At 60.1% G+C, this 27,338-nt stretch overlaps 5 protein-coding genes across 5 annotated transcripts; all 5 read left to right on the top strand.

Annotated features, from left to right (window-relative positions):
- Nucleotides 1-1,620: 1,620 nt before the first annotated feature.
- On the top strand, nt 1,621-3,873 carry LSCM1_01441 (uncharacterized protein; the record flags this gene model as incomplete). The annotated part of the gene is made up of 1 exon (XM_067319052.1): nt 1,621-3,873. The coding sequence occupies one exon, from the start codon at nt 1,621-1,623 to the stop codon at nt 3,871-3,873; it is 2,253 nt and encodes a 750-aa protein (XP_067176331.1).
- A 1,020-nt stretch (nt 3,874-4,893) lies between these two features.
- LSCM1_01440 (uncharacterized protein) lies at nt 4,894-8,349 on the top strand (the record flags this gene model as incomplete). Its single annotated transcript, XM_067319051.1, has 1 exon — nt 4,894-8,349. The coding sequence occupies one exon, from the start codon at nt 4,894-4,896 to the stop codon at nt 8,347-8,349; it is 3,456 nt and encodes a 1,151-aa protein (XP_067176330.1).
- Nucleotides 8,350-9,714: 1,365 nt separating this feature from the next.
- Nucleotides 9,715-14,154, top strand: LSCM1_01439 (uncharacterized protein; the record flags this gene model as incomplete). Its single annotated transcript, XM_067319050.1, has 1 exon — nt 9,715-14,154. The coding sequence occupies one exon, from the start codon at nt 9,715-9,717 to the stop codon at nt 14,152-14,154; it is 4,440 nt and encodes a 1,479-aa protein (XP_067176329.1).
- A 1,156-nt stretch (nt 14,155-15,310) lies between these two features.
- LSCM1_01438 (uncharacterized protein) lies at nt 15,311-16,360 on the top strand (the record flags this gene model as incomplete). The annotated part of the gene is made up of 1 exon (XM_067319049.1): nt 15,311-16,360. The coding sequence occupies one exon, from the start codon at nt 15,311-15,313 to the stop codon at nt 16,358-16,360; it is 1,050 nt and encodes a 349-aa protein (XP_067176328.1).
- A 6,209-nt stretch (nt 16,361-22,569) lies between these two features.
- LSCM1_01437 (uncharacterized protein) lies at nt 22,570-24,459 on the top strand (the record flags this gene model as incomplete). The annotated part of the gene is made up of 1 exon (XM_067319048.1): nt 22,570-24,459. The coding sequence occupies one exon, from the start codon at nt 22,570-22,572 to the stop codon at nt 24,457-24,459; it is 1,890 nt and encodes a 629-aa protein (XP_067176327.1).
- Between the last annotated feature and the right edge of the window lie 2,879 nt (nt 24,460-27,338).

The following is a 27,338-nucleotide window of genomic DNA, read 5'->3' as shown; positions in this document are numbered from 1 at the left end:
CGCACCGGTTAGCCGCCCCGCAGCCAGCGACTTGGTGACCGGGTGGCGTGCTAGTGAACACCTTCACTGCGCGGCAGGCGAGTAAGGCTGTCGTCAACGCGGCCCCCGACTTTGCAGAGCAGTATGAGTGGCTGCTGCCTGCGAGAGTCATTCATGGGGTGACCAAAAGGGGGGATTCTTCACCTTTTTGTGTGCATACCTCTGCCCGTGTGCGCGTGCGCTCTTTTCTTCCCGTCAGTGCTTCTGTACCCAAAGAGACGGAGAACACAGGCCAAAAGAGCTTTGCTCCCCGTGGGTGAAAAGCCCCACGCTCTCTGCCTCCCTCACTCCTGCGCGCGCGCTCTCTCTCTTGTAGTGACGCCGCAGCCGCTCGCTTCATTTGTGAAAGCAACTTTTGTGAGGTGAGTCGCACGCATAAGCTCATCTCACCGAGCGGCGCACTGGAGAAAAAGGCCGTGCGCTCGTCCCTTGCTGTCATTGCAGCGTGCGCCATCGCTCCTTTTGGCAGTACTTTGTGGGCTGACCACTGGAAGCTTATCGTTTCGTCTCTTGTATCACCTTCTCCGCCTAATCGCCACACTCACCGTGCACCGTCTCTTCTCCCTCCCCTCCCCCCCTGGAGGTGTCATCTCTGTGGCGTCTGTGTCGCAGCTTTAGAAAAAAAAAGAAGCAACAAAGGAAGCACTCCCAGTGTGCCCCGCCACTTCCGGTCACTCACCGTCGTTGTGACTGATTCCCACACCCCACCACCATCACGCACGCCAGCTCAACCGCTGCGTGCAGGGAGAGAGCAAAAAGATAAAGCCAAGCGGTACCCTTTCTCCCCTAGACACAGACACACACACACACAGGCAGGAACAAATACATTACGGGGCCCGTATCAGACAGTTCTCTGCTGTGTGCGCGCTCAACAACGTCTCCTATTTTTTTTTTCGCTTCGGTGTGCGTGGGCTCTGTTTACCTTCACCTTGTTCTTGGCATTAGATCGTGTGGAAGGTGTCAGCTATTGACCGCCCCTATCCGCTCTTCGGTAGGCCCTCCGACGCATAGAAAGAGCGCAGCTGTTTGGCTCTCTCGCGTGAGCACCCGAAAGAGGGGGAGATAGGGATAGAGAGACGCAGCAGAAGACGAATCCGATTGCAGCGTGCAGTGATTTTCTCAGTGGCCCACATCCACCGCCACGTTGTGGCGTGAAGGCGTTCAAGAAACGAACACCGGCACCATTGTGTCACTGGGTCTCTGCCGAACGCGCCGCCGAACAAGGCGCTGTTGTGTTTTTTTGTGCTGCAGACCGCCTTTTTTCCCCTTTTTTCGCCCGTCGCTGCCTCATTCTGTTCATGCCTCTTCCCCTCCCCCCTCCTCCGTCTCGGTGAGCTGACGCGCCGACTGAAAGAGCGCCATTTTACGCGGGCGGTGCAGCCATCGAAGCAGACGACGGTAACAAAAGGGGACCAAAAGGCGGCGAAGACCCGCCCGCCATTTCGCATCGCTGCGGCGCAGCGCGTTAGGCGACAGCTTTTCGCTTCTTCTGGGGACGGTATTGCCGCGCCCGTGTCTGCATCCCCCATCGACGGCCGGCGTCTGGCTGATTCAGCTTTTCTTCTCTGAAAGGCTTGACGAATGACCTCTGAAGCGCAGAATGATGGGGGCAGCTGCCGTCGCAGCGCGGAGACCGCGACCCATCTTGGTGGCAGCAGCAGCAGCGCGAACTTCTTCAGAGAGAGCAGCGACAGAAATTATCAACTTGACGGGCGCAGTGAGAGCTTCGACAACGGCAATTTACGCTGGAATCCCCACAGCAGCGTTGGCGCCAACCGACATCTCTACACACAGCGGTGCGCCGGTGCAGATGTGAGTCCGCCACCCCGGCTGCCTCTCGCCTTCTCCTTAGGCGGCACTGATCTCGGCATTCAGCGGCAGCGCGGCTATGCTGCTCACTTTTACGAGGACGCCAACGGCTATGCGGACGAAGGGGACGCTGACGGGGCGGATGATGAGGATGAGGAGGGTGTGTGGGAAGAGGTCGATGAGGATGCCGGGAAAGACGATGTGGTCGAGGGGGACGACCGTCTCGACGGTGCGATGGGCAAAAGAGGCTCCGCTGGGCAGCGAGTGGCTCCATTGGGAGCCGTTTTACACGGCGCTCGCGCGCTCTGCTCCGAGTTTGACGAGAGCGACGCTCCGCAAACGGCTCGTGTGCAGAGTGCTGGTGGCCTCGGCGTCCAAGCTGGGATGGAGGCTCCGCCGCATGGTGGCGGGCAGGGCAGTATCGGTGTCGCTCTCTGCGCTGCTGCAAGGACTGCACCTGCCGCGAAGGCTGCACCGGAAGCGACAGGTAGGTTCCGTCGTGCGACGCCAGTGGCTCGCGCTGCTTACAGCGTCGGGTACGACCGCGCCGCTGGCGAGTCGTCGGAGGAGCCGCCCCGCGCAGGATCACCACGCGATGAAGAAGCCGCGGCATCTGCGGTCGGCCTGTTCGAGCGAGCCTCCCTCGCTCTCACCGCCACCAATGCCTTCAGCAGCACGACACAGGACGGCCCTGAGATGACCGTGGAGGCACGGCTGCTCGGGGACACTGCGTATGACACCACTCGGTCGCCTTCAGCTGGCGCTCGCCACACGCCAGCAGCATCCGTTGCTCACTGCGAAGCTAGCAGTCACGCGGCTGCTCACCGTAGGTGTGGCAGAAGCAGTGCTGGCACTCTCGAGGAACACGCCACAGACTCCTCGCAAAGGTATGAGAAGACGGAGAGGAGCACGAAAGATTCCAATCAGAGCACTCCCGGTCACCGGCGTGCGTCGACGACGTCGTCGCCGCTCTCGCCACAGCGCCCCACTGTCGAGGCAAGGGACGAGGTGCATGCCCACAGGGACAGCGGCGACAAGCCCTCCGGCAGCGACACCGAAGGATCAACGCTGCCTTCATCGGTGGAGCCGACAAGAGAGCCGGCCGCCGTCCACGTTATGCCGCTGAAGACGGTGTGCGGCGCAGTGGCTACTCCAGAGGAGGCTAATAAGCTGTGTTCCACTGGTTGCAGCCGCTCCGTGGAGGACTTGCTCGAGGCGTGGAAGGACTCTACGACCGCGGCGGATATTGCAGAGGCTGCCTGTGAAAGGGAGAGGCGCGTGCGGTTGACCCCCAACAAGGAAGCTTCGCCGGTGTGGGGCATCTCACCCCCGACAGTGACACCCCCCCCAACGAGGCAGAGCCCTTTGGCGGGGCCTCGTAGCGGAGAGGCTGACAAAGTCGGCGAAGCCGTCCGTGACTGCGGTGGGGCGGAAAAGGGGCGACGGCAGCAAAGGTTGGCGAAGTGCAGTGCGCCGTCGGCACATACACCACCTGTCGCGCTCAGCATCTCTATCACAAACGTCTTTAACCACTCGGTAGCAGAAAGGGCGTGGCTTTCGTCTGACCTGTCGAGCACCTTGCCAGCACCGGCGATGCAGGTGCCGACGGCGAGGACTGACGGCACGGCTCCACCTGCGACTGCAAGTCTTTTGGGAGAAGCACTGCCCCCTCTATCTTCTTCTAATGTAAAGGTATCGCTCTACTGTCGTCCGCTCTTGGTCCAGCTGCCAAGCCCCTCACTGCGCACTTCGGTCCTCTGCGCCACTGGCAACAGCTCTTTCGTGAGAGTGACGCTCGCGTTGCTCTTCGACACGCCACCTGTCTTGGTGCGGGTCCTGCTACGGGCACTTGCCCGCTTCACTGTGGCGCTCTTTTTCCTGACTGTAGGGCTAGCCGTGACGGATGCTGCATGGAGCCGGTGGATAATGGGGGACGCCTACGCGGCGAAGCCGCGTGACGGCATGGCCACGATGCTGCTCTCCGCCTTAGAATGGATCTCTTTCCTGGGCGTCGTGGACTGGTAAGCGATCCGATGTCGTGCACGCTTGCTGCGAGGTTCTCACGCCGTCAGGCTGGATCGGAGTATCTGAGTCGGAGGCGCCACGAACTACGCGCCGGTGCGAGGCGAATGTGTGCTGCCTTGTCATTTCTTTGCCGCTGATTCGGAGTTATATATGCACACGTGCGCATATATATATGTGTGTGTGTCTTCTCGGTATTCAGATATCTTGGCGTGTGATGGCACACCCACCCCGCCCGTGCCTCCCTTCGCTTTAGCGCGTTGTTGTTCGCCTCTTCAGTGCGGCATAAAGTACTGTCGTCCTGTACCTTCTCATGCGTCTCTGCCGCCTTGCGTGAACGAGTGCCGCGGCGGAAATCTGGACGCGTGCACGAGAGTGTGGCCCACGTGCCGCTGCGTGGGTGGACTTCTTTTCAGTTCTTCGCTTCGTGCAGAGCCCATCGTGCCCACCATTTGAGCGGATGGCGCACAGGTGCGCCCGACCTCCCTCGCGCACCACCCGTGCATCTCCGACTCTCGCGCATCGCCCCCACCCACCCTCTCTCTTTTTCCGCCCTTCTTCCTTTCAGAGCTCGCGTGATGTGGAGACAATAACGGGCGCCGCAGTCGTGAACTGTCCATCGCTAGAACAGCACTCTTATGGCAGCACAAAGCGTTACGACTCTGCTTGTATAGATCGGATCAAGGCACCGCCACCATAACCCTCCTCAGTTTTTTTTTTTTACAAGCCCCGTACGTGTCAGTCGGGGGGGCGCACACACACTGTCTCTCTCTCTCTGCCGTGCAGCTCTGACCTGCGGAGCGCGTGACTCTCTCGCGCCAAACACACGTGCGTGGCTGCCTGTTGACACTTTCCTCACGACCGCTTTCAGCGTTTTTATTTTGCTCGTTTGTCTGCTTGTGCTGTGCTGTGGCCCTTGCAGGCCTTCCCCACTCTTCTCCTCACATCTACCGTACGAGACGGTCAACGACAGCAGCAGTCGTCTGCATACACAGGTACAGTACCCGATAGAGCGTCAGCCACATGCCACACACGTTGGATGTGGTGCCGCCGCGTGAAGCTGCTGGCAGCGCCTCTGGTGTCAACGATAGCCCACGAACTTCGCACTCCGCATCGGCGGCTACTTCTCCAAGCGCCTATGCTCGGTGGCGGAACTCGCGAAAGACAGACATCTCGGACCGCAGCCTAAGTCACTCACTGCCTGCGGGCTCGCCATCGCCTGCCGCGGTGGTGTCCACGATGAATGAGGAAACGCCAAAGGGTAGTGTCCTCATCGCTGTTCGCGCTTCGCGGAGCCGTAAAGAGGAAGGCAGGCGGAGCTCCTCCGAGCAGAACGCCTCAGTTGCATCCGAGACGCTGCCCTCGACGTCGATCGAGGAGCGCTCTTTTCGCCTCGGTCTCTCCATGGCCGCTGACGCCTCGAATAGTGAACTGCCCCGGCACGCGCGCCGAGACCTTGAGGGGCGGCGGGAAGGGCACCACAATACCCTGCAGGATGGGGAGGGTGCTGTGCGATGGTCGTTGGCTTCGTTGGGGGGCAGAAGCCGTCGTCGAGGCGGGGCGCACCGCGGTAGTCAGTCGTCTGAGAAGAGCCCCGCTGCTGTGACGATCGATTCGGCAGAAACCGGCAGAGCGACTGTGTCTATCGCGGAAGCGGTGCCGCAAATCGCCCAGAAGCAGACGTCTGCTGCCGAGGCGTACGCGAGGCGCTGGTCGCGCGAGCTGCAGCAGAGCACCACAACGGAAGAAGAACTGCGCCAGATCTATCAGCAGCTCGAGCAGGAGCTGGTGAGGACACGGCGCGCGGCGAGTGCCGCTGAGACGAGGCACAAGCGCGAGTTGGACCATCTGAAGCGGCAGCTCGAACAGGAAAAAACAGAGCGGGTGAAGGCGGAGCAGGACCGCGAAGACCTCTTGTTGCAGGTGACGGTAAGCCCCTCGCTCACTCCACGCGCGGGTGAGGTGACACCCAGCGCAGAGCGCGTGGAGGATGCCAAGGGAAGAAGTGACTGCAACTCAACCAGCAGCGCATACGTGAGCAGCGTCTTCTATGACAAACTGAAGGAGAGGGAGGAGCGCGCACGTGCGCGGGTGCGCAGGGAGTTTGTACGGCAGGCCCAGGAGAGACTCTATGCGGAGCAGCGGAAGCGCTCCGAGGCCGAGAAAGCGGAGGAGATGGCGCTGAAGCGGCTTGTCAAGGCAGAGGAGGAGCTCCTCCAGCTGCGAGAGGCGGTGCAGGAGGGTGTGAGTGTTATGGAAGCAAAGGATGTGCAGCTGCACGAGCGCGCCATCCACGTTCAAGAGCTGGAAGCGCACATTCGTCTTCTCGAGCGTCAGCTTGCGGCTGCCGAGGAGGCAGGGCGGCTTTCCACCGAATCCGCGGCTAAGAATCAGGAGGAGGCAAAGGATCCGGCAGATCAGCGGCAGGCAGGGCTGGAAGCGCAGCGGCGCCTTGCGCATCAGTTACAGGAAAAAATCGGACTCGCGCCGCGCCACCGGTTCGATCGTGAGAGGAAACAGGAAGGCGTACGGCGCACCATGGATGAGCCGCAGGCGCGCTGCCATCACCTTGAAGAAGAGCTTGCGACAGAGGTGCGACAGGCGACGGCGCTCTCGGAGGAGACGCGGCAGTGCGCTGAGGACGAGGTGCTGCTTCTGCGATGCCGAAACGCTGACCTCGAGCAGCGCTGTGTAGCAGTGGGAGGGGAGCTGGCGGAGTCGCTGGCGCGGCTTCGCCACGTCGAGTGCGAGATGGAGCAGCTTCGCGCGCGCAGCGAACAGGTTATCAGTGAGTGCCATGTGGAGATCCGAAGCCTCCAGCTGCGGCTGGAGTGTGCCACCAAAGGGGAGCGCCGGTGCTCGCTGGGGAGCGGCACTGCGCAAGAGATCGAGCGGGAGCAGCGCGTGGCGCTGGTGCATCAGTACGCAGCGGAGGCAAGAGCCGCGCAGGAGGAGCTTGGCTGCCTCAAGGAGCAGCTGCACCGCGAAAAACGGAAGCACTTGGACACGGTGCTCGACCTGTCGCATCAAATCACGACGTTGAAGCGGGCGAACACACAGCTGGAGCACGCGGTCAACGTTTGCACGCACGACAGCACTGATGCGGCGCGCCTGCTGCTCCGCGCACACGAGGAGCTGTCGCAGCTGCGTGAGGAACGTCGCCGGCTGAGTGTGTCTCTGGTGGACCTCCGCGAAGAGAGTCGGGCAAGCAGTGCCGTGAGCAGCTATGACAGCCTGCGGCGCCGCATCGCAGAGCTTGAGGGTGTGCAGAAGGACTTGTCCGACAGGCTGCACGCCGCAAACGGCAGAATACGATACCTTCAATCCTTGCCACCGGTCACCGCCGACCAGCCGGGAGGGGGGTGCGCGCTCAATGGCCAGCATCACCGCAACGGATCGCCGTCTTCCATCTTTGTTCTGCGGACGAACTCCTCCTCGCAAGCGTCGGATGCCGCACAGGAGGCTCAGCGGGCGGCCTATGATGAGGCGACCAGCACGCCGCGTCGTTTCAAGCTCGACATGCACATGCCCACTTCCGGTAGAGGTAGGGAATCCCCAGCAGCGCTCCCAGATCTTTTAGAGTCGATCGCGCAGCAGTTGCAGTCCATCACGCGCGATATAGAGCAGCAGCCAGACCCCTCAGGTCAACGCAGCTTACACACCGCTGCGCTGCCCCTGCAGGGTCGGCGGAGGTGGCAATCAATGCGCCCGGAGGAGCGTGAGGCGCTCGATCGCGTGCGGGTGAGTTGCTTGGCAGCGCTGGAGTGCTGCCACCTCAGGCGCACATCCTCACCCTTTTACTCCTCCTTTCGGGACGGTGCCGAAGAGAGGACCGCTAGGCGTGCTGCAGCGTCGCCATCTCCGGTTGCTGCCCTCGCTGGTGGTGGTGGCGGAGGCGCGGCCCGGTCGCGTTCCTCCTCTACGGCAGATCGGTGCGCGCTGCACCAGCAAAACTTCCATGACGCTGCACAGCAGGCCACGCATGCGGAGCTGCCGCACGACCACGTTCCGCAGGTACCGTTGGAGAGGCCGAGGCGGAGCTTCCAGAGCCCTCGGCGCTCCGTCGTCGGCGACGACAATTCCTTAGCGCGCTTCAGTCACACGTCGGCGGTGACTCCGAACGTAGTGACCGAAAAGGCGTCGCTTGACGACGCATCGAGTGCGCGGCAGCGCGTGGGACCAGAGCAGAGCGCAGGGCGCAAGTCTGGCGTGGACGACTCGGGTGTTGTTCAGTGCATCCAGTCTCACTTCTCAGTCTGTCTGAGAAGGAGGAAGCGGGAGGAGCTGCCCTCTGAGCCGTGCTGGGGGGATGATGAGGGTGCTAAATGGATGGAGAGAGGTGAACGTGCTGGGCGTACCATGGCGCTGTCGCGTTCAGGGAGCGAAACCTGTGCTGCTGAAGTGTCTCCGGCTCAGCGGCGCCGCAGTGGGGCTGCGCCACGGATCCAAGTGCCTTCTGGAGCTTCGAACGCTGTGTGACTCATGGAAAGCGATTCGAATGTGTGACGATAGGCACACGATTGATGTGCCCCTCAGCGACCTGAGAACGGTGGTGCCCTCAGCGTAAACTCGAAAGGGGCAAGGCGAGGAGAGGACGGCGGCGCCATTCTGCGCTGCTATCCTACTCCGCCACTCACACAACTCGGTGATGCTCTGAAGACGAGGTGTGGAGTATCCGTCATGGATGCGACGCCGTCACCAGCGCAGAAACGCTCGCAATTAGATGACGCGCTAAGTCGCGCTTCAAGCAGCGCTCACTGTGTCAGCGCTGCCGGAGTATGAGTTGACCCTGAAGGCCCATCAGAGGACACAACCACCGGCGCCACAATCCTCGAGCGCGGCGTGCAACAGCAACACTGAGGATCTCGCTACGAGCTCAACCTACATCTGCTACCGCTCCTGTGCTTACTGGTGGAAGCAGGGCTGTGGTGGCAGGAGCAAAGGCGCAGCAACACACTGATGAAATGTGCACGCACCGTACCGAGCTCCGATGGCGCTTATCCCGGCGGCGCGCTCGTCGCACTGATCGAGTCACTGCTTGGGCTCTGCGCCTCTCACCCCCGGGCTTATATATATATATATTTCGTCTCACTCTCTTCGCGCACGCCTCCGCTACCCTCTGAGTGACAACAGCAGCGGACGCTGCAGCCACCGGCGCATCGCATCCCCAAGATGAATGGATCGTAGGCAAAAGAGTGTCGCCACGTGCAGCCGAGGTGGACGGGTGCAGCATCTGTCGTGCGGACCATACGAGTTGCACAAGCAGCACTGCGGCGCCTTTTTCACCGGTGCGCACCTCACCTCTCGAATGTTGCGCTGCTGCGCCATGCGCAGCGCTTCTTCGGTTGAGCGTATGCGCCTCAGCGTTTCATTCCTTCTTCTGCTGCGCTCTCTCGCGAGGGCCTCGCTTCCACACTGTCTCACCTCTGTTCCGTTTTCTGCTTTCCCTGCTCCCTCGGCACCTCCTCTTGGCGGATGAGCCCAACGGACGGGTCCTAACGCAGCACGCTTGATAGCACGCCACCGTATTACTCTTTCACTGGCGGAGGCTGAAAGTTCCCCCCTCTCTCTATCTTTGCGAGTTAGCTTCACTCTACAGGCGCTGGACTGCTGAGGCACATTGCACACGTATACCGGTGCATCGGGCAACGAAATCAGCGCAATCCTTTTTTTTTACGCCTTTGTTGCTTCTTCGTCTGCGCGCGCAAGCACACACGCGCAAGCACACACACAGGCGCGCAGTTACACGCACAACCACTTCCTCTCTTGCGCACATTCGCTGCAGCGCTCCTCCCCCCGCACATGCCTTCTTCGACTCCTTCCAGTTTAGATTCCACCGTGGCCATGCCTACCGCACCACCAGCAGCGACTTCTCGGTCCACGGCGGCGCCGTGCTCCCTGCTGAAAGGGGCTGGCAATACCGCCTCCGCGTCAGCGGCGCCGAGAAGTCCTCTCACCCCGTCGGATGTGAATGTCGCCTTTACCGCGACGAAGCCGCCAATGCTGGAGGCGCTTGGCGACGCGTCCGCCTCCTCAGGCGAGGCGCCTGTCGCCGTCGGCCGTTTCCCGTCCAGAACTGCGGAGCGGTCCGCTGTGCTCAGCGATACCGAGCGGGGGCATTTGCCGCAGCCACGGCCCGAGAAAGACTCGACAACACACGGGCGCACGCGCATCGTCTCCGGCGAGGCCTCCGCCTCTGCTGATGCAGGGCGGGCAGGCTCAGGTGCGAGGTCTGCATCCACCTTCGAAAGACCGCAGAACGACCTGGATCAGGGGTCTGCGCTGAGAGCGCCAGCGATGCCGGCCCACAAGGCCACCAACGGGGCTGGTGCTAGGCCGCATGGCAGCAAGGATGGCGACGAAGGCAGCAGCGGCACGGCAGCCGCCTTATCCCGTGATGTAGGGGCCGGAGCGGCTACTAAACCCGCCGCAGCGAGGCAGAGCGCAGGGACAGCCTCCCTCTCCACAGCGGATGCCACAGACGTTGCCGGTGGGCAGACCCCCACGAAGGCGCCAGAAGCGACGCCTCCCAGCAACGTGCGGGATGAGGGCGGTGCTTCCCTCACCCCTCGGCGGCGCTGCGGTGCTGTTCCGCCCCAACCGTCTCTGTCGCCTCTCACAACAATATCGACTGGTACCCTCAGCAGCGACAATGGCGACGTGGAGAGTAGCCCGTTTGCTTCCGAGAAGAAGGGAGGCGCTGCCCACACGGCAGAAACAGCAGGCGCAAACGGCAGAGGCCTCTCTGGGGCCCAGAGAGGAGTGAGTGTGCCATGCCGCGCCGTCTCAGCCACCGTCTCTGCTACAGTGGCAGCTGCTCGAGCCCGTCTCGCAGCAAGCTCCAGTTCTTCTACCCCACGCCCCTCGACGGGAAGTTTCGCTGCTGGCGCTTGCGGCGATGGCAGCGCTGATGCCAAGTCGGCGGACGCCGCTGCCGTGAGGGAGCTGAGAGAGCTCCGCCAGGCACTCAGGGACAAGGAACGGGACGTCGCTCGGCTTGAGCGCGACGCAGAAAAGGCGAAGCAGTCCGCAGCGAAGGCGCAAAAGAAAAACGAAGAGCTGCAGGGACGGCTGGAGCACGAGAAGTCAGCGTTCGCGGCGCACAAGAAAGACACCCTCGCCCAGAAGCACGAGCTGCAGAGGGAGCTGCGGCATGCGCAGGCATCACTGCGCTCGGCAGAACAGGTGCAAGACAAGCTGCAGCGGGACCTGGACAAGCAGCGAGAAAAGCTGGCGACTGCGCCGTCGCATACCGCCAGCTCTTCCGCCACCCCCGCCATGACTCCAAGGCCTGTGGCGCCGCCGTCGGTCTCTCCCGACGCCACGCTGCAGGCAAAGGTCTCGAGTCTGGCGAATGAGAGGGAGGTCATGCGGGATCGAATTCAGGGGCTGGAAGAGCAGCTTTCTGTTGCCGCCGCCGCCGTCACTCTTGCAAAGACAGCGGAGGAGCAGCGCAGCACGGCCGCAGCTGCAGCCTCGGAGGCAGCAGAGACAGCTGCCGCTCTGAAAGAGGAGGTGCTGAATCTGCGGCGGCAGCTTGCTTCGCAGGACGCCGCGGTGTGTGATGCGCGGGGAAGGAAGGGTGCACTTGGAAAGGAGAGCGCACCGGTCGAGGCGCGTGAGAGGGCCGACGGGAGGCCCGCGCGCACAGACGGCGCTGCTGCCACCTTACAAACAGCCGCAACATCGGGAAAGGGAGAGAGCGAGGGGCGCTCGATGTCGGTGCTGTCGCTTCGTCAGGCGGTGCCACCTGAGGCCCCGTCGAAGGAAGCCATGGCGCACCTTCAGGAGGAGCTGACAGCCGCACAGAAGCAGGTCGGTGCCTACAAGCGCATGCTCGAGTATGCCGAGCGCCACGCCGAGCAGCAACAGGCCGAGCTGGCCGCTGCCCAGCGCCGCGCAGAGGCACTAGAAGAGGAGGTGGCCAAGAAGACGGCGTCTCGCTCATCGAGCACGTCTCCCTCTACCACCGCGACGACAGCCATTCTGAGAGACACGATAGCGGACTTGCGAAAAAAGCTGGCCAGTGTGACGGCGGAGTGTGGTGAGCTGCGTCGGTGTGTGCAGGAGCGGACCGAGGAGGCCACCACCTTACAATCGGCACTGCAAGAGGCCGAAGACGAGCGCGATGCAAAGACGCGGCGATTACGAGATCTGCAGACTCGCGCTGCCAAAGCGAAAGAGAACGCGGCATCCACGCTGGCAGTCGAGAAGGTGGAGCTCTCTGATGCGCTGACGAAAGCGAAGGCAGAGTTGCGCTCCGTGAAGGCCGAGCTGCAGGCCGCCTTGGACTCTGCTCGTGTGCAGCAGGAAGTCGTCAATGCCCTTCGCAGTCAAGTTGGTGAAGAGCAGAAGCGGTGCTCTGACATGGAGGAGGCGAAGCAAGCTGCTCAGAAAGAGGCTGCAGTGGCAGCAGCTGCTGCTGAGGCATCAAAACAGGAAGCCGCTGGACACAAGCGAAAGGCGAGGCAGCTTGCAAGGAAGCTGAACGAAGCTCTGCGAGAGCTTGCCGTGCTCGGAGAGGAATACGAGCGTGTCTGCGAGGAGCGCCGAAAGATGCTGTCTCGGCCCATCGCGCAAGAAAAAGCGGCTGGTGGGACCGGCGAGGTGCTGGGTGGCCGCTCGGCCACACGCTCCGAGCGGAGCACCACCACGGGAGGCACTGAAGCAGTTGTTCGCGCAGTGTCTCCCGTCCAAGCGAAGCGCACCGACAGCGTGTCACGAAACCTTTCTGACGCTCTTCTCTCTGCGCACAGGCTGGCTGCGGTGACACGCACGACATCCGCCGCGTTGGCACTTGCCACGCCGGATGCAGAGGGCCGAGCGCGTGAGCCGCTCGAGTTGGACGTGCTTTCCCTCTACTCCAAGGTGTCCGCCATTGATTATTTCGAGCCAAGCCCCCCGTCTTGGGCTGAGCGAGGGGGGGCTGCTGCTGTCGCTGCCGCCGTCGCTGGCGCCGCCGCTGGTGCTGTCGCTGGCGCTGCCGCTGCTGTTGCGGCTGATGCGTCCTCCGCAAATCTGCTGCTGGAGGGCACGCATGATCGACAGGGAGATCATCGGAAGCCTTTACGCATGTCCCTGGCTCTGCAGCAGCGCCCCACCACCTCTAGCGCGCCTGGGCGCGCGCGCTCACCACAGGCAGCACATGCGCTGGACACTCGATACTTCGACCCCACCGTGCTCACCTGCTCGAGGAGCCCGCAGCGCAATGACGGAGCTGACTCCATCGCCGTCCACAGCCATGTTGGGCTTCCACAGCGGCGCCCCGAGTCACAGCAGCGAGGCTGTTCGTTGTCGTCTCAAGCCCTTCGGCGGTCACCGCGTTCGCAGAGCAAAGGTAGTGCGCCGTCGCCATGTCGAGGGCTTTCTCCTCGCTCAGTGGCATCGTCGGCGTCTGCCACGGCGCTCCGCGGCTACCGTGGCGACAGCATCGCGAGCCCTGCGGAAATGTTTTCGGAGCTGCCGGCCGCCTCGGTGTACTACTCCACCAGCAATACCGGTTACAGGGACAAGGGAGCGGGGCAGCGCGCTGCTGTCGAGCTACGCTTCAGCAGCACTGCCGGCCGCCTGTTGCTGAGCAAGCGGGGACGCTGCGTGCAGCGCCTCGTATGCCCCACCGCCGTACGTGGGGAGGCGAACCTCGATGTCTGCTGTACTGCCATCGGCTCCGTAAGCCACACGATTTACGCTTCTCACATGTCCGCGAAGGGGTATCATCACCTGAAGCACACCTTCCGCTTCATTATTCGCATCCTCAGCGATTGGGAGAGCTGTGACGGCGGCGATATCCTCATGGGCTTTGCAGACCGCTACGTGCCGATGGAGACCTTCGGCGCCAAGCGAAACGCGCTGCATTACAGCGGCTGCTACTACCTTAGTCTCCGAAACGGTCGCCTCTTCTGCCCTGCTCAGGATATCGTCGATACCAGGTATAGGGGGTGGTCGGCGGCGGCAGCAGGGGCGGCAGAGCGGCGCCGGGGCGGCGTGGCGGAGCCGAGACGAGACGGAGGCGTCTCGCTCTCTGGTGCACATGACGCTGAGGAGCCCACCGCTGAGGTGCGCGCGTCCAGCTCACCTGAGGGCAGGCGCGCTTTGTCGAGGCGACAACGCGTCGCGCGAGCCGGCGACGAAATCGCCTGCACTCTTCACATAGATGAGCGGGCCATCCGCTACTCGTGGAACGGCGTCGATTGTGGTGTGGCCTTCACAGATGTGTCTTTGTCACCCTCCCTTTACCCCTGCGTTGAGGTGAATGCATCAGGCGGTGCTGTCGAGTTGCTCTGAGTCGAGCGGTGCGCGTCTCGCTAGCTTGTCTTGTGCTGCTTTTTTTCGGGGTGCGCTTGTGTGCTGTGCTCGCTTGAGTGGGCGTGCGGGCGCCACTGTACCGCGCACTTTCTGCGGGCATCCGCAGCCTCGGGGGGGCAGACGACCCCCTCGTACTGCTTCCTCTGTCTTCTCTTCATTTTGCCTTTGCCTTCGAAGAGTTTTTTTTCATTTTCGCCTTTTCTCTGTGTATGTGTACGCGTGCGTGTGACTGTGCGTGTCTCTCTGTGTGTGCTTGCGCGTGTGTATGTGCATGTGTGAGCCTGCGCCTATCAGATGAGCAAGCGAGAGACAGTGGGTGCGTACCTCAGTGCTATCGTCCATAAAACTGACGTTTATTGAGTGTGTGTGTGGCCGTTTCCGCCTGCGTTCCTCCTTTTTTTCTCAGCGCACGCTCTCTTCCTCTCTTCCTCTGTTTTCGCCCTGTGTAAGGACGGGAGAAGAGCCGATCTCTTCACCGGCGGCGTGCGCCCCCAGGTGCGTGCGGGCCGCTGCTTCCTCCACGTTTGGCGTCGCCGCCGCTTTCTCGCTTGAATCTTCCCTTCTCCTACTCCGCTTTTCTCGACCGTGTGCGTTGAGCATCTTGCGTACGACAAGGCGACCCCCCTGGGTAAGCACCACGGGGCAGCGGATTAGAGTGGTCGAGCCTTGCAACTCGGCACCCCTGAATTAATGAGGAAAGACATCAGTCCCCGAAGGACGTATACTCGCGTGAGGATGCGCGGTACCGAGTACTGGAGGGCACACCTGTTCCGTGGCAGCAAGCGTTGTGCTGCGCCTTCTGGCTCATGGAGGCTGCGGGGCAACCGCCTGGGGGGGATGTTGGAGGGATCGCATGAGGTCTTCTCTCGCGAACGCCCCTGCAACGAGTGCAGGACCTGCCCTGTGCCGGCGCTCGCTCGAGTATCTGGCGCCCATTTGGGTGTTGCAGGCCGTTGCACCTGCAGCAGCTGTGCTCCTGCGCCCCAAACGGAGGGCACCTGTGTCCAAAGACGCGCTTCACCTTTGCCCCTCCTTGAGCGCTTCTGTGCGGCCACCCAGGCGCTCGCTCTCTCTGCTACCCCTTCCCCCCTCCCCCTCCTCATTCCATTCTGCCCTACTGATACCATCTCCGAAAATGACGAACCGGTACTGCGACGCTTTCATGGACACCCCATCGGTGCCAGACCACTCCGGTGCAGGCAAGTCGCCCAATATGCTAGGAAGCTTGGACGCCGCCACTGGAGATGCGCTGCGCAGCTTCCATGACGCACTAGACCAAGCCCAGCAATCTCTCCAACGGGATAGCGAGCGCTGCAGCGTAACAGCGCAGCTGCTGCGCGATTTGACAGTCGAGTTGGACTGCCTGAAAGCGGGCAGCGCCCCCAACAGCGCCGCTCGTCAGCGACGGGAGGCACTTCAAGCGGAAAAGCTGAAAATGCTGCATCACACGCGCCATCAACGCGAGGCCATCGCTGCGACTGCGGCCCATATCCAGCATCTGCAAGAGCCGCGTGTGACGCTCACCGAGCAGGTGGACGTCTTGAAGGGTGATGTCACGGCGCTCCGCCGGCAGTACGGGCTGCGAGCGGCACAAGTGCACGCATTCATAGCACAGTTTTTGCAGCCGCAAAACAACCTGGAACAACTTCGATGCCAGCTTGCGCAGCTCCAGCAGGGGCGTGCCGCACAGGCAGAGGCGGTGAAGGCGGTCAAGCAGCGCCTGCAGGAGAAGAAAATGGACTTGGCGGCACTCGAGGCCCCTGACAAGCTCGATGCCACTGTTCGTCCGAATGGGGGTGCCGCCTCCTGCAACCGCAATCCCTCCTCGATCAAGCGCGACGAGGGGCAGCCAAACGAAAAGGCTGAAGATTGCGCTGCGACTGCTCTTCTCACGGAAGCCGATAGGCGCGCTGAGGTGACGAGGCGGCGGTCTGAGCAGATGGCGGCACACAACGCCGCCGAGATGCAGCAGAGCGCAGAGCGAGCGAGGCTGGAGACCCTCCGCGTGGATCTAAAGCGGCAGGTGCTGATGCTCTGCCACGAGATCGAAGAGGTGGATGCAGCACAGCAGCGAGAGCAAAAAGTTTACCATGACGCATTGGACGACGCCGCAAGTGGAAGTGGTACAGGTGCGCTCCAGAAGTGCCAGAGATGCGCTCGCGACCTTTTCGGCGGCTTCTTGTGACAGGGGACCGAACGAGGGTGCGAGGGAGACCTAACGGTGAAGAGGGCACCAGCGCGCCTCTGCTGCTATTCATTCTGCTAATACCTCATAGACAGACTTTTGTGTCGTGTTCCTCTGAGTTTCCGCATCGCTTTCGGTTTGTGTCTCCTCAAAGGGGAGCTCGGGTGCACACACACCACAAAAAAATCGCCTCAGCGAAAGAGTAGTGCATTGTGGTCTCACCTCATGAATATGGATGCGTCGAGTGCAGCGGGCACGTTACCCGTATACGCCCCCGCCTTCCTCTTCTCCTCCTCTCCGAGCAACTCTCGGTTAGGGCAGCCACGTACATTTGTCGGCACCAGTCGCGCAAGGGAGGGGGAAGTACACTTTCGCTTTACACACACACACACTGCCTGGCACGATTAACTTCCCTGCGTCTCCTCTCCCCTTATCACTTTGACTCCTCCTCTTTCTCACTCTCCTCTATCCAACCCTTTGCTGCCCTCTCTCTCTCCCTCCCTCCCTCACACACACACACACACTCCCAACGAATCGAAACCAAAACGGGTGACGGCACTTTCTTGTGCCCTCTTTTTTTTCGATGCGCATAGTAACGTTGAGCAGAGGCAAACAGAGAGAGAGAGCGTACGGCAAAAAGAGAGCCGAAGTCAACGTCGTTCTGCATCACCGACGCCTGTTTCGTTTTTTTTCTTCTTCCTCTTCTGTGTGCACCCTCTCTCCCTCTCTCCCTCTCGACCCTCGTCTTTCGCTTTAGACAGGTTGTCTTGTCGTTCATCTGCCTTCTCCCTCTCTCTACTCTCCGGCTTTCCCCTTTCCTGCCTTCCACCCAAACTGCACCAGAGGCCTCAGACAAGCAAAAGGGAAGGCGGTAGTGTTCAGCAACGCTGACCGCGCGCGCGACTGCAGCATTGACGGCAGGTCTTTGTGAGTCGCGCGTTTGCAGTTTCTGTTGTGCTGGCCCTGCATCCGCATTGCCTCTTTCTTCCCGTTTCAACAGCGACAAAAAATCGATAAAAACGAAGCCAAGAGAACAGAAGAGCACAGTCCATCGCACACCATTTGGGCTCCGGTCAGTCGCCCGACCTCCCTTTTTTTTCCTCCACCGTCTCTCTCCCTCTCCCTCTCTCACTGCCTGTCTGTCTGCGTTTGTGCGTCGGAAGTGCGCAGGGGATCAGGAGGCAACGCAGAAAGCAAAACGTGATGCGGACGAGAGAAGAGGCGGTGCCCGCTCCACTTGAGGTTTCACTTTTCGTTTGCTCTGTGTCACCTCCCCCCTCTTCCCCCGTCCCTTCAACCCTCTCCCTCCTCCTAGCGCCACATCTCCCTCCCCCTAATTCGTGCTACATAAGCCCACCACGAATCTGTTCTAAGTTGTCGCTCTTTCCTCCCTCTCGTCCTCTCTTTCGGCCCTTTTACCCTTTTCTTTTTTTGTTTCGGTGGCGAGCAGTCCCTCTTCCTCCGCCCCCTTCCTCTCTCCTCCGCACCCCTCGCAGGCATCGCAGAGCAGTGTGCTTACGTGCTCGTTTTCTTCCGATTCCACGCACGCCTGTTCTTCGTCACGTCCCTGTCTCCGCCCCTATCTTTAAGGCCATCGAAGCGTTCCCCTCTGTCTCCGCTTCATTCATTATCACTGTCATCTCCTCTTCTTTTCTCCTCCTCTTTTGGTCTGCGTTCACGTTCATTCCACTCCCTCTCTCCTCTCCCCGATTTTTACCTTTTCACACACGCACACGCCCCCCCTCGTACATCTGCAGGTGTGTGTGTGTGTGCCGCGCTACGCTGTTTTTTTCTGTGGTCGCCCATTCCGCTCTCTCGTCTCCCCTTCTCATCTTCACGTGAACCGTCAGATTACCCCTCCCCTCCCCCTCTTTTTTATCTGTCGCAGCCTTGCTCGCCAGCCGTTTCCTCTAGGCGCACGGCTCTCTCTCACTCGCTCCCAGCGTGTGTTGCTACTTGGGCCTCTTCCGCTTCTGCCCTCTTCCCTCCCTCCCCGCGACTCGCTCACCCTCATCCTATTTTTTCCGGGCTGCATTTCTGTTGCTCGCCTCCCAGCAAGGATTGCCTTTCAGACAAGCTCAGAGGTTTTCACGCGTAGGCATAGAGGGGGCCGCGCGCGGTGAGACGGACACTTGCTCTTCTTTCTTTCTTCTAACATCAGGCGCTTCTGGCGCTGCGAAGAGAGCAAAAAGAAAGGGAGAGAAGGCTGCGCTCACATACAGTCAGACAGGGGGAGTCGGCAGCTGAGCAGCGGTCCAAGAAGCTGATCTCTTCCCCTGCAAGAAGAGGGAGTGCACGGGGAGGACCTCGTAAAGCACACAGCACCGCGGGCGCCACCCACACTCTCGCCCCAGGGACGTTACTGCGTGCCTCCTGCGTCAAGGAGGTGCAGCAGCGTCAGCGACGGAGCGCTGCAGAAAGCCTAAGCGCAGCGACAGAAGAGAGTGCAAGGCGGCCCAAAGGGGCGCCCGACTCTTCTCTATATGGCAGTACTTTTCTTGTTTGGCAGCTTTTTTTTTCGGCCCCCGCCTCTTCCAGCCATCTCTGAAGTTAAAGGACATCTGTGACTCAAGCCTCCCTTCCCCTCTACCCCCCTCCACACACACACACACGCACTGCCTTTTCTCGAGAGCTTTTGGTATCTGGTGCTGCGCCCACTTCAGAAGAATCGGTAGTTGGAGCGCTGTTTCTTCGCTGGCACTCATTACTCATAGCGATTCGGCCGCTGCCCTTCTGGTGCTGCAATTAGGCGGGCTGCCTTCCGCTCCTCTTGCATGTGCCTCCCTCTTGGGCGCGTAGCTCCTCACCTCTTTCCACTCTTCTTCTCTTCGCTCTGCCGCTAGAGGTTTGAGTCAACCCAGCTGTTTGTGTTGGCGTTGTCGTGCAAGAGTTCCCGCGCTCTCACTTTGGCCGTGCGGTGCTGCTTCTCCTTTCTGTGTACATGCTCACTGTGCCACCCTTCTCGCTTTCTCTTATCTTCCATCGCCACCCCCTCCCCCTATACGTACACAGCCCTCTCCCCAGACGTGCTCACTTCGCGCACCCCGGCTTTCCCCTCTTTCCTCCCTCAGATTCGCTGTCCCTTTTCTGTTCGCTTAAAATACGAAGCTGCCTTTACTCCTCCGTATTGAACTGTGGTGGGTGTATATCTGTTCCCGGTTGTAACGTTGTCTTGGTGAGTAGGAACGCCGCCGTCTCTCCTCTCACCGCTTTCTGTTGGCCTATTCCCATCGTCCCGCTCTCCTCCCACGCCCCTACTTGCTTGCTTCTGCGGGTACATTAGCGCCGTGCACCGCCTCCTTATTCACCGGCTTGGTTTGCTCTCTGGGTGTGTCCCACTATTGTATGGCGTCCCTCCCCCTCCCCCATCTCTCTGTCTCTCTCCCGCGAAGTATCTTTACGACTGCTCGAATTGCCGTTACTCTTCCGGCACTGTGCGGAAGCGCTTGCGTACAGGGGGAATCCAATCTAAACGCAGCACAGGCCGAGAAGGGGGCGGACAGAAAAAAGCGGTCTCGTGCACGATCCTGGAGCTGCCAGCGGTCGTGCTTGTGTGAGGCGCAGCAAGCAGGCAAGGAAAAACGGAGATCCATATCCGCACGGCCCCGTCTCTCGTGAGCATTGCCTGGCAGAAGACTATCCCCCTTTTCGGCGCGTGCGTTGGCGACTCTCGAGTGTCGCGCGCTCTTTTGGTGGCATTTCCCCCTCTTTTCTGTAAAGCGGAGTGGCGCGCCTCGCTCCCTCTTTTTCTTTTTGCGTTCGGTGCGTTGTACACCGTTCATCTCCTCCCCCCTTTGCCGTTCCCCTCCCCCTTCTCTTTCGGGTTCCACTGACCTTTTCAGCGTTTCTTTAAGAAAAAGTTTCTTCTGGTGCGCTTGTCTTTGAGACTCTTTCCCTCTCTTCTCACAGGATTGGTTTGTTTCCGTGCGTCACGGCACCTCGACAACTTCGTTTACTCGTTCTCGCCGCGTTTTTACTCTCTGTCTGGCACTCTTGAGTAGCCCTCTTTTTCTTTTTTCTTTTCGTATTTGCTGTTGCTGTGGCTACCGTGGTTCACCGGAACCACTCCCCTCCCCCTTCACTTGCAGGCCTCTCTCCCTCTCTTCCCTCCCTCTCTCCTCCCTGCCTGAGGTCTCTCTTGCGCGCGTAGCAGAAGGGAGAGGCAGGGCGCTGTCCACTTCCCTTCACCATCTCTATTCTTTTACTATCATTTCGTGCAGTGTCACCGCTTCCTTCGTTCTGTACCGGTGCCCCTCCTCCTCTCTCCCTCTGTTGACTTGGCCATCAGCCCCTCCGTTCCTCTTTGAGCATCGCCTTTTCTGACGGAGCGTTTTTTTTTCGTTCTTCTTCGCTCCTTTTGTGGCACTCTCTCGCTCTCCTGTCCTCTTCGAGTAGTCCAGAGGAGTCCTCCAGGCAGCCCCACTCCCGCCTTTCGCTGCGCGCTCCCTCTCTGTCTCTCTCTCTCCCTTACTTTGCACACTCCCCCTCCCCGTCGCTCCTTCGTGCATACGAAAGAGTCGCGTAGGCGTGGGTGAATCGTGGCGGACACGGCTGCAGAACGGGGGGAGAGAGAAAGAGAGGGGGGTAATCACCACTGCTAAGTGAAAGGGTCGAGCAAATACGGTCAGCCTTCCCCTCCACTCTGCACCACTCCGCACCACTTCACGCGAAAAGAGGCTCGTATCATACAGAGCGAGGGGCCCCTCCCCTCCCTCTCCCTCTGCATCGGTCTGCGTCTCGGTTATTCTAATCATCTTTTTCTTCTTCCTCCCTTTTTTCATTTCGCCCCCCTCTTCGTCGTTTTCTGTGCTCCGTACAGCATCACCTTCCCCTCCCCTTTCTCTCTCCCCTTTCCCCCCTCTTCTTCCTCCTCAGTGCTCTTCTTTTCCTCCCTCGCCCTCGTTGTTCTCTCTTTGTCTTTAAGGCGCACGTGAAGACGTGACCGCCTTTCTCTTCTCTCCTCTGCCGCTCACGTGCCGCCACTCACCACCACAGGTGACCCCACGCGCCCGCACATATTTGCATTGGATCCTCGCTGGCAAAGGAGGACAACAGACGAACGAGCGAGTCGAACACACACACACACACACAAGCGGCAGAGAGAGAAAGCCACCCGGCGTCTGAGCAGAACACCGCCACAACAGCAGCTAAAAGGGGGAGAAAAGGACGACGCGGCTCTGATCGATTTTTTTTTCTCTCTGGGCTTCGCTCTCTGTTTCCTCTCTCCCTCCTCGTTTTTGTTTTCTTGCTCTCTGCTCTTCCTTTTATTTATTTCTGTCGCGTGCCCCTTCTCCCTCTGCAGCACCACATTGGGCGGCAGCTCGCGCTTTCCACCGCCCTCGCTCGCTGTCAACACACTGAGGAGACCACCTCGGGCGTGACGGGCAAAAAAAGGAAGGAAGCGAACCGTACCACGCCGTCCCTCTGCCGCTCAATTTCTGTTCTAAGGCGCCTCTCTGCGTGCTGTAGCTGGCTGACACACGGGAGAAAAAGGCCGCTGCGCCTTCCGCCCCCCTCCACCCACCCTTCCCTCGACATATATATATATATATATAGCCACAAAACGCGTACGCCTCACCGAAAGGGTCACCACACGCGCTGCGCCTCAGGACGCAGCCCCGCCTCGCTCTTTCAAAGTCGCATAGCGGCCTCTCAAAAAGGAGAGAGAGGGGGATAGAGGGAGGAGGGGGGGCAGACAGCGCAGACGGAGTCGGGGCCCTCTGCCATTTCGGTTTCGTGGGTTTTGTCGATTTGGCCAGCAAAGGCGGTGAGCGGTGTAGAGTGGCCGGTGACGCGTTCGCTCACGTGGATTTGTTCACTGACACCGTCTGCACCTCCCCGCCTCCCCCAAGGCGCTGCTTTCCCGCATTCTTTTTTTTCCTCCCTCTGACCAGAGGCGTTCTCGCGCACGTGTGTGTGCGATTGCTTTGGCCTCGCTCTTCATCTCTCCTTTTCTTTGTTGCGGTTGCCATTGCTATCCGCGCCAAAGTTTTGTGTTGTCTCTGTGCTCTGCTCAAGCTCTTTTGAACGCGTGTTCGTCGATCTGCGTTCACGGGCACTGCCACCTCTCAGTCGTTCATCCCACAGCGGAACGATACAGCAGTGGCAACACTGGAGGCTCACTCGGCTTCCACGACGGGAGCCAGCAGGCGTGACGCCAGCTTCGAGTGGGTAGAAAATCATTGCCTTTGGTCCCCCTTTCCTACACAATGTACTGGCCTCCCGCGGCTTCTTCAGCCACCTTGCAAGGCGCACCACCGATATGGTCGCCCTACTATGTGGGTATGATGCCGAGGCCAACCGTCTCATCGGCTGCACCGGAAACGTTGCCCAGAACCGCTGAGGTTTCCCTTTCCGGCGCGGCATCCATGGTGCAGCCTTCCATGGTAGACGCCGCTTCGCTGTCGTCCAACGTCAAGACGCACCTGGGCGCCCCCCCACACACGCTTCGAATCGCGCAAGGTGCTGAGGGCGGGCCCACAGCGACCTCTGACGTGCCTCCCATGATGGACCCAAGCCAACTTTACATCAGGGGCCTCTCTAGTGTGGCGATGCCGGTAAATTATGCGACGCCGACCTTTGCATCTGCGACCGGAGCGCCCGTCATGGTGACTGCCGGGGTTCCGTGTGCATACGCTGCCTCTGGCGCACCGACTAACGTCGCCGCTTCCTCAATGCCACCCGGGGGCGGTGGTGCTGTGCATGCGAGTGCATCGCCCATGACGCTCTATCAAGCGGGCAGAATACCCGGCGCACCGCAGCCCCTCTCCTCGGCCGCTTTGAGGGAGGGCGCACTTGGCTCGTTCCCATTCTTTTCGCCGGCGTCTCCGATGGTGTCGCAGTGCTTTCAAGGAGCGATCCCGTGGCCCAACACGGCCGGCCGCTTTCCGCCAACGGGCATGATCCTCGTAGAGTCGCCAGTACCGCTATCGCCGGCCAACTTGCCCCCACCTCCGCAGTACAGCAGCATGGCTTCGCCATGCGCTAAAGGCGCCACTGTCCTTCGCCACGACTCTGCCGGCACTGGCGCTGTAGCCAGCCGCATCTCTGGATCTCATCTGACTCCCGTGGTGCGCAACGGTGATGCTGGCAAGGGCTACGAGGCAGGTGTGTACTACGAGGGTCGTGTGAAGCGCTTCAACCCGATCCGCGGCTACGGATTTGTCTCTGCCACACACAAGCTTATCCCACTGCAGAGCTATATCGAGAGGGAGCTGGCGAAGGCGGCGGAGTCCATCAGCGCCTCTGAGAAGCAGGGCCGCTTCCCGAAGGCGAAGCCGCTGAGCAGCTTAGGTAGCGGCAGCGATACAGAGGGGAAAGCCGGCACGAACGCTTCTTCGATGGCCATGAGTGGCGTGGACGCCGCGGCGGAGCTGCAGGCTCAAATCGGCGGTGACGATGTTGTTTACGTCAAGGGCTCTCCGCACATTCGCCGGGCCGTTACGATGGGCGACATCTTTGTCCATCACCACTGCCTGCAGCTCTCGCCGTGCGAGGTGAAGGCGGAGGCGAACAGGGGCTTAGTGAACCTACCGGCGGGGTCTCGAGTGCAGTTCAGGGCGGAGGTGTTCGTCCCCATGGAGCTGATGGAGAAGGCTGCGGACAACAAGGAGGCTGCTGCCATGCTGAAGAACTTGGGCGTGTCTGTGGAAGAGAAGGCTAATCTTCTGAGTGGGGCTATTGCGACGAAGAAGGGGTGGGGCTATCAGGCTATGGAGGTCCGCCTACTGCCTCCAAAGAGAACCCTTCCCAAGCATCTGGAACCGCTGAAGACCGCGACCGCCGTTCAAGACATTGTGGTGAAAAGTTTCCCCGGCGGCGTTCTGAGCTCTTCTGTGTTACGGGGGCACGCGCCGTCACCGCCTTCCGCTTTTTCTCAGGAAGGTGCGAGCGTGAATGACGAGCCGTCGCCCACTGTCCTCAATAGGGCACTATCCATGCCGCTGCTATCGCAGCCGCTGACGATTCGCACCTCGGCGGCGGTGGACATGCCTTCACCACCTTCGTTTGAGGAGGCCACGAGCGGCATGCAGCAGATGATGGTGCTTCCCAACTGTGCCCCCTGTACGCCAAGCTACCTTGCAAGCCAGCGGACGTGAGCACGGTGCCGTTGTTGTCGTCAGGGCCTCGTTGCTTTTGCCTTGAGTGCCGCTTCGGCCAAGGAGTAGTGCCAGGAGAGACGAAAAGAAAGGCATTTCGAAGTGTCTTTGTGTGCCACAAGGGATGCGTCACCTCCCCCTCCCCCTCCCCTCTCGGTTTGGAGCCTCACTTATTGTTGCGCCGGCGCAGGCATCGCGCGCTCTCTCTCCCCTGCTTTTTTTTTTGCTGGCCGCTCTTTGTGTGCGTGTCTGTGTGTGTGTCTCTCTTCGTGTCTTCGTTGGCTGTTTTCAGTGCGCTGCGTCGCTCACGTAGAAGGCTATCCGAGTAAAGCCAAAACGAGGACACGATAAGCCCCCCTTTTTGGATTGGGGATCCAACACACACACACACACATGCACGGCCGCCCCTATTTGTATGCGTGTGTGCTTGAAGGCAACGGCCCCCCTCTCCGATTCCCACTGTCCGTCTTGCATGCATATATTTACACCGACACAAAGAGGAGAGCCACCGATGTCGTGGGCCCTCTGCCCCTCTTTTTCTTTTTTCTTTTTTTCCTTTTTTTTATCTTCGCGTTTGCCCTTTGCCTTCATTACGTGTCCGTACGCAAAGCGAATTGTTTTCAATCTGTTCTTCCATCCCTCTCTCCGTTTTCCGCCTCATGGCAGCGGCGCCCCTTCCCCATCTGCCGTTCCTCCTTTCCTTTCGTATTCTCACGCTCGTGGCGCCCACTTTCCCCTCCCCGTCCCACAAAAAGCAGCGGATGGGGCTGATGCAACTATGCGCTTGCGTTTCCTTCCCTCCCGCACGTTTCGCGGTGCCTGCACGCACACACACACATATATATGCATATATGCATTCGTTCTCGTTTGGCATCTACGCATCTGCAGGGGGGCCGCCGATTTCCCTCCGCACCATCCACCTCCGATAGCACATCTCGTGTGCTACCGTTTGGATGGACGTGCGTGACGCTGTGTACACGGGCTGTTTTCCTGTCCCCCTCCCCCTCCTCTCCCGCTCTCTCTCTCTCTCTCCCTCTTTGGTGTGTATAAGTGCATGCGCATGCGCTCAGGGCCCCTTTTTTCATCTAATTATCCGCGTCCGTCGACTTGTTATAGGGCGAAATGATGGCGTTGGTTGCCTTCAGCAGATTTCCTCTTCAAATACACACACATATATATATATATTTCCGCTCTCCTCCTCTCTTTCGAGGGTCGTCGATTGTACCCTGCAGGTGCTCTCGCTCTTTCTTTAGCTCTCCTCTATTCATCTCAGCCTTTCATGTTTCGTTGTGCTGTCGCGCATGTATACGCACTGAAACACACAACATATATACATATATATCTAAGCTTTCGTGCGCGTTTCCTCGGCTGTGCGTATAGAAGTTCTGCGCTGCTTCCTTTCAAAAGACTTCCGCTTATTTTCGGTGTGTGTGCGCAATTTGTTCTTCTTTGGCTCGTTAGCTCACCGCCTGTTCCTCTCGATGGGGCACTTGGAAGGGCACCGCTTCCGCATCGCAGCTGCGTGTCTTCAGCACACACCCCCTTCCTCCTCCTCTACTTCAGGAGTGTGAGATGTGATTCCTCAATATCTCTGGGCGGTATCGTCGCCGCCCCCCTCCACCCCCTTCGCTGCGCAGTGCCGGCCAAAGGCTGCGTGCCTTCGTTACTTAAGTGAGGAATGAGAAAAAGGAGGAAAGCGGCCACACAACAGCAAAAAGGGCAACCGGCCCGTTCGCATCCCGCATGCTATTTCTGTTCTGCTGACCGCACCTCATCAGGACTTTTTCCCTTTACTAACGGTTCTTTCTGATCATGGCGCATCCACATGTGTCTGTGTGCTGCCTGTTTCTGTGTGGGTGCGTGATTGGTCTCGGTAGGCCCACGCTCATGCATGAGCTCTTGCTCAACGCGGGCCGCTCTCTCTCTTTTTTCCCCTGTGCTTCACTTTTCTGCCGTACTTCTGTGACGCTGATAACATCGGAACCCTTCCAGGCGTCACGCAGCCCATCCACACAGCCTTTGTGGGAAGAGGGCGCGAAGCGAAGAAGAAGTGGGTCATAAAAAGGGGCATTGAAACCTGAATGGAGCGTCGTTCGATACGGGAGACACCGTGTGAGAGGAGGGTCTCCTACCTCGGAGAGTGCTGTGACGAGGAGCAGAGAGGCCCTCACGCACCCTTTCCTGCGACCCCCGGTCACAGGTAGAACACACCAGCGACGCAGCAGCAGCCCTGTGAGCATCAGGAGGACAAGTAAGAGAGGCGGAGCAGCGGGCACAAGGAGCACCGGACGCGCATAGCTGTCAGCTTGGGCTGCACGCAGGGGCCTGTCTTTTTGGGCGCCCTCTGTTGCCCCACCGTCATGCGAGAGGCGTGCATCCACCCCCCTAAGGTGATTCAATGTGTGTCTTTCGGCACAGTGGGCGCGGATGGAAGGCAGCTTGCACAACGGGGTGGTGGATGTGCATCGTCTGAGGTGGGAGCCCCCCAGCTCGTATGACAGATCCCGTGTGTAACTGTAGCTAGTCTCTCTCGCTGCAGCGCACGAGGTGATGGACTTTGAGCGGCTCGACGGGGCGGGGACTGCCGCCATCTGCGCGGCTTACTTCCCACAGCCGTGCGTGGAGGCACTGCCCTCTAATAGTTAAACAAAATGTCATAGCTGTGATTCGTCGCCTCTGCCTTGCCTTCCCCTCTTACTCTACATCTACTCGCACATCGAGTCGCTCTTTCTTGGACTGCGCACCCCTCTTCCGCCTCGTAACGGACGGCGAACTCGCAGAAGCACTCGTCGACCCTTTTGCTGTCGAGCTGCATTCATCGAAGTCGACTGCCCCTCCTTCTCTGCTCTCACTGACGCCTCTTCTCTTCACTCCGCCTT

This window comes from Leishmania martiniquensis, chromosome 31 (assembly GCF_017916325.1).
Source record: "Leishmania martiniquensis isolate LSCM1 chromosome 31, whole genome shotgun sequence".
NCBI lineage: Eukaryota > Euglenozoa > Kinetoplastea > Trypanosomatida > Trypanosomatidae > Leishmania > Leishmania martiniquensis.
Note: the sequence above shows the minus strand (reverse complement) of the source record. Positions and strands in the feature narration are given on the sequence as shown.